We start from the raw sequence: 5,122 nt of genomic DNA on the forward strand, positions 1-5,122 counted from the left end.
TAAAATAAAATAGGCTAAGCTGCTGATATATGGCCTCAGAGGGTATTCTTTCAATGTCACTTCATGTCCCAAACCCCAAAATGTCTACCATATCAGGAATCATGTAGAGATCATGGACGAAGGAGCGTAATTGGTTAAATATATGACTTGGATATTGCATCGTACATGCGTAAAACATGCGTAAAAGTTTATGAAAATGCTTTGACAGAAAATGGACCTGGCAGCACATTGATATAGTCGAGCCATCATTCGAAATTGAGCGGCGAATGTCTCAACTTTAGTGAGAAATAGATTTACGGGTTTCATAGCACCGTCTACTGTAGGCCTAAAGACCTCCTATGCCTGTGTAATACCCAATGCACCATCATGTCAAGTGCGACAATCGAAGATTTGCTATTGGCACATTATAAGCCATAATGCAATTTACGCATCGAATGAATGAAACACCATCCTCCGTAAAAGGGTCGATGGAAGAATGTATATTTTCCAAACCATCTCACTATACCCCCGCTCCCTGACTAAGACCATTCGAATGGGTCGTATGTGAACACATCTTTCCCTTTATACTAACAAGAAAAATACAACATTTGTATTTCTCTCTCTCCCTCCCTCTCTCCCTCTCATTTCAACACATACTTCGTCGGCTACCCTCCAGACTAAACCTATATAACGATCAAGTTCAGACCTGGTTACGTGCGCTGGGGAAATAAACTGGAGGGGGTGGAGAGAGCGCGCGAGACTGCAATATCATTTGTGAATCGCTCTCACAGTGCCGCAGATAGGGGCTGCAAACGCACGCGGCGTTTATGCAGGTGAGAAAAGGGCGCTTGGATTGAGAATGCGGGACAGTAAGAAGATTCTCTCGTAGGAATTTCACAATATCTACATCGGAATTACAATTGTCCGTGTTTGTTTCATTTTTGTTATTCCCGCCTGGTCAGAGGTTTTGTGCTGAGGAGTTAATTTTTTATTTATTCCTCTCCCTATTGCCTGTAACTGTGTGAACTATAAAACACGGACTGCTTGTTATAAGTGAGTGGAGGTAAATAAATCAGAGCGCCCGGATTCTGCTTGGAAAGGCAACTGGACACACAATCACTGCTTCTCCACTGCTTCAAGGTAAGAGGACGAGCCCCTCCGTAAAGTAGGCTACTGTATCACCACAATTTGGGAATCTGTGTGGGCATTTCATTGCCACTACTCCGTATTGGACATCTCTTCGGACGGGGAAATTGGGATTTTGACCATTTACATCATTTCTATATCAATCTTGGAAGATTTTTTTGTAACTGAAAAGACTTGGACTGATTTTAAATTTCAATGAAATAAGATAGAATTTCTCTTTACGCGCATAAAATATTCGGATTCCTATTGAATTCATGACATATGATATGACCGGACTGAACGGACTGTTTCGATTGTGTTTTGCCCAGTTTTTATTGAAAGAAGGAAAGAAACATAAATTCAGTGGAAAAGGGGGAGAGGAGAGCCCGTGCACTTGCTCTTATTCAGTGCAGTCGAAGCGGTGTGGGAAGACGTCCGGAGGATGAAGTCTCACACCTCCTGAAATGGAGGACTTCAAATAATCCGAGAACGAAAATTATTGTTTTCCAAACACTATACCAGCAAGTAAAGGACATCCTCATTTGATTCAAGGCTTTAAAATCCATTCATTACATTGCGGGGAACAATGAGGACTACTGGCGCAGTGGACTATTTATGCTACGGTATACTCATCCTGCAGCTGCTGAATCAGCCTGCTGCCAAGCAAGTGCTCCGATATCGCTTGGCTGAGGAGGGACCCGCGGATGTCAGGGTAGGGAACGTAGCTGTGGACCTCGGAATCGTTGCCGGGTCTGGCGAGGTGACATTTACCCTCGAGTCCGGATCTGATTTTTTCAAAATAGATAATATAACAGGCGAGCTGACCACCAATGAACGGCGGATAGACCGTGAAAAATTACAGCAGTGCCAAATGATATTTGATGAAAACGAGTGTTTCATAGATTTTGAAGTGTCAGTAATTGGACCGGCGCAGAGCTGGGTTGACCTGTTCGAGGGGAAAGTCATTATTTTAGATATAAATGATAACACCCCGTCTTTCCCATCTCCCGTGCTGACCCTATCGGTGGAGGAGAACAGGCCGATTGGCACTCTCTATCTCCTGCCCACGGCCACCGACAGAGATTTCGGTCGGAACGGAATTGAGAGATATGAGCTTATTCAAGACAGCGGGGAGAGCTCCAGGCGCCTGGGCTCAAGCTCAGGGGGGCGCGGGGCGGACAGGAGATTCGACGAGGGGGCAGGCAGGAGCAGCGTCTTTGAACTGCAAGTTGCTGACACAACCGACGGGGAAAAGCAGCCGCAGCTCATCATTAAAGGGGCACTGGACAGGGAGCAGAGGGACTCTTATGAGCTCACCCTGCGTGTTAGGGATGGGGGTGACCCCCCACGCTCCTCCCAGGCCATCCTGAGGGTGATGATCACTGATGTGAATGACAACAGCCCCCGCTTTGAGAAGGCTGTGTATGAAGCTGACCTGCCGGAGAACAGCTCCCCTGGTGCCCCCATCCTGCAGCTGAAAGCAGCTGACGCGGACGTCGGGGTGAACGGTCAGATTGAGTACGTATTTGGTGCGGCCACAGAGTCAGTGCGTAGGCTGCTGAGGCTGGACGAGAGCTCGGGGTGGCTGAGCGTGCTCCATCGTATTGACCGCGAGGAGGTCAGCCAGCTGCGCTTCACAGTGATGGCGAGGGACCGAGGCCAGCCGCCCAAAATGGACAAGGCCACCGTGGTTCTTAACATCAAGGATGAGAACGACAACGTGCCAGCCATTGAGATTCGTAAGATCGGACGCATCTTCCTGAAGGATGGAGTGGCCAACGTGGCTGAGGATGTAGTGGTGGACACGCCTATTGCTTTAGTCCAGGTGTCAGACCGAGACCAGGGTGAGAACGGCATCGTGACCTGCACTGTGGTGGGTGACGTGCCCTTCCAGCTCAAACCGGCCAGCGAGATCGAGGGTGAGATGAATAAGAAGAAATACTTCCTCCATACATCAGCGCCGCTGGATTACGAGGCCACACAGGAGTACAACGTGGTCATCGTGGCTGTGGACTCAGGAAGCCCTAGCCTGGCCAGTAATAACTCGCTCATCGTAAAGGTGGGCGACTTCAACGACAACCCACCCATCTTTAGCCAGAACGTGGTGGAGGTGTCCTTTCCAGAAAACAATGCCCCCGGCGAGAGGGTGACCACTGTACTGGCCATCGATGCCGATAGTGGCAAGAACGCAGAAATCGCCTACTCCCTCGATTCCTCTGTGAATGGGATATTCTCCATTAATGCCGACAACGGTGACATCAGAGTAAACACCATTCTGGACAGAGAACAAACAGAGAGGTACCAGTTCAAAGTGATAGCCAAAGATAAGGGCATGCCCATACTCCAGGGGTCAGCCACTGTGGTAGTCCTAGTGGCTGATAAGAATGACAATGAGCCTAAATTCATGCAGGACGTGTTCACCTTCTATGTCAAAGAGAACCTTACACCCAACAGCCCTGTTGGCATGGTGACCGTCATTGACGCCGACAAAGGCCAGAACGCAGAAATGAGCCTCTTCATTGAGGAAGAGGAGGAGATCTTCTCCATTGAGAACGACACAGGAACCATTTTCTCCACCATGTCGTTTGACCGCGAGCAGAAAACCACCTACACGTTCCGGGTCAAGGCTGTGGACAGTGGAGACCCACCCAGATCAGCCACTGCCACCGTGTCACTCTTCGTGATGGACGACAATGACAACCCGCCGACCGTTACCTTCCCCATCAATAGCTCATACACCCTACTGCCCCCCTCCAGCAATGTTAGGACTGTAGTACGAACTGTCATGGCCACCGATACCGACACAGGGATCAACGCTGACCTAAACTACAGTATCATCGGGGGCAACCCTTTCAAACTGTTTGAAATCGACGGGGGCAGCGGGGTCATCTCACTTGTTGGGAAGCTGGAGCAGAAACACTATGGCCTCCACAGACTGGTGGTCCAGGTGAACGACAGTGGCCAGCCCTCGCAGAGCACCACCACCCTGGTGCACGTCTATGTCAACGAGACCCTCTCCAACTCCACCATCGTTGAGGCCCAGGTGGCTAAGAGCCTGGGCACTCCGCTCAATACCAACATCGCCGGTGACCCCAACTACGACCTGGGCAAGCAGCGGCTGAGCATCGTCATCGGCGTGGTGTCGGGCATCATGACGGTCATCCTCATCATCCTCATCGTGGTCATGGCTCGCTACTGCCGCCCCAAGAACAAGAATGGCTACGAGGCGGGCAAGAAGGACCACGAGGACTTCTTCACCCCTCAGCAGCATGATAAGGGCAAGAAGCCCAAGAAAAACAAGAAGAACAAACAGCCGTTGTACAGCAGCATCGTCACCGTCGAGGCCTCCAAGCCCAACGGCCAGCGCTACGACGGCGTCAATGAGAAGCTGTCCGAGAGCCCCGGGATGGGCCGTTACCGCTCCGTTAACGGAGGGCCCGGAAGCCCGGATTTGGCCCGGCACTACAAGTCCAGCTCGCCACTGCCCACGGTCCAGCTCCACCCCCAGTCGCCCACGGCCGGGAAAAAGCATCAGGCTGTTCAGGACCTGCCCCCTGCCAACACCTTCGTTGGCACCGGAGATAACATTTCCCTTGGATCTGACCACTGCTCTGAGTACAGCAGTCAAACCATCAACAAGTACAACAAACAGGTAAGAACATATTGACTCAATATTTATATATATATTTTTTTCCTTCTTTCTCCATTCTATTTTCAAATGTCTCTCATGTTTCTCCCTCTCTTAGTGTTATCTCCAGCGTAATGCCTCCTGACAGGGCTAGTCTCAGTAGTCATGTTTCTTTCATGGTGCTAATGTGTGTCAAGTTAGCTGTATTGATCTGTTGGGGTTTGGAGTGCCATTCCGCATGTGATATTGAAAATGAAACGAGGACATGCGTAGCCTACCCCAGGATATCATTTCCACCCGCCTAAGCATATCCAGCTCTTTTAACTGAGCAGGTACTGTGAGGCGGTTTACTTTGACTGGGGCGGCACATTGGCTGACCGGTACACATAT

The 5,122-nt window shown here is 50.0% G+C and overlaps 1 protein-coding gene across 1 annotated transcript; it reads left to right on the forward strand.

Annotated features, from left to right (window-relative positions):
- Positions 1-1,690: 1,690 nt before the first annotated feature.
- LOC120049462 (protocadherin-7-like) lies at positions 1,691-4,877 on the forward strand. Its single transcript, XM_038995727.1, has 2 exons — positions 1,691-4,756; positions 4,863-4,877. The coding sequence occupies exons 1-2, from the start codon at positions 1,691-1,693 to the stop codon at positions 4,875-4,877; spliced, it is 3,081 nt and encodes a 1,026-aa protein (XP_038851655.1).
- The last annotated feature ends 245 nt before the right edge of the window (positions 4,878-5,122 follow it).

Source organism: Salvelinus namaycush, chromosome 6, assembly GCF_016432855.1.
Source record: "Salvelinus namaycush isolate Seneca chromosome 6, SaNama_1.0, whole genome shotgun sequence".
Taxonomy (NCBI): Eukaryota; Metazoa; Chordata; class Actinopteri; order Salmoniformes; family Salmonidae; genus Salvelinus; species Salvelinus namaycush.

Coding starts and splice junctions, on each gene's coding strand:
- LOC120049462 (XM_038995727.1), top strand. CDS start 1,691: ATGAGGACTACTGGCGCAGTGGACTATTTATGCTACGGTATACTCATC.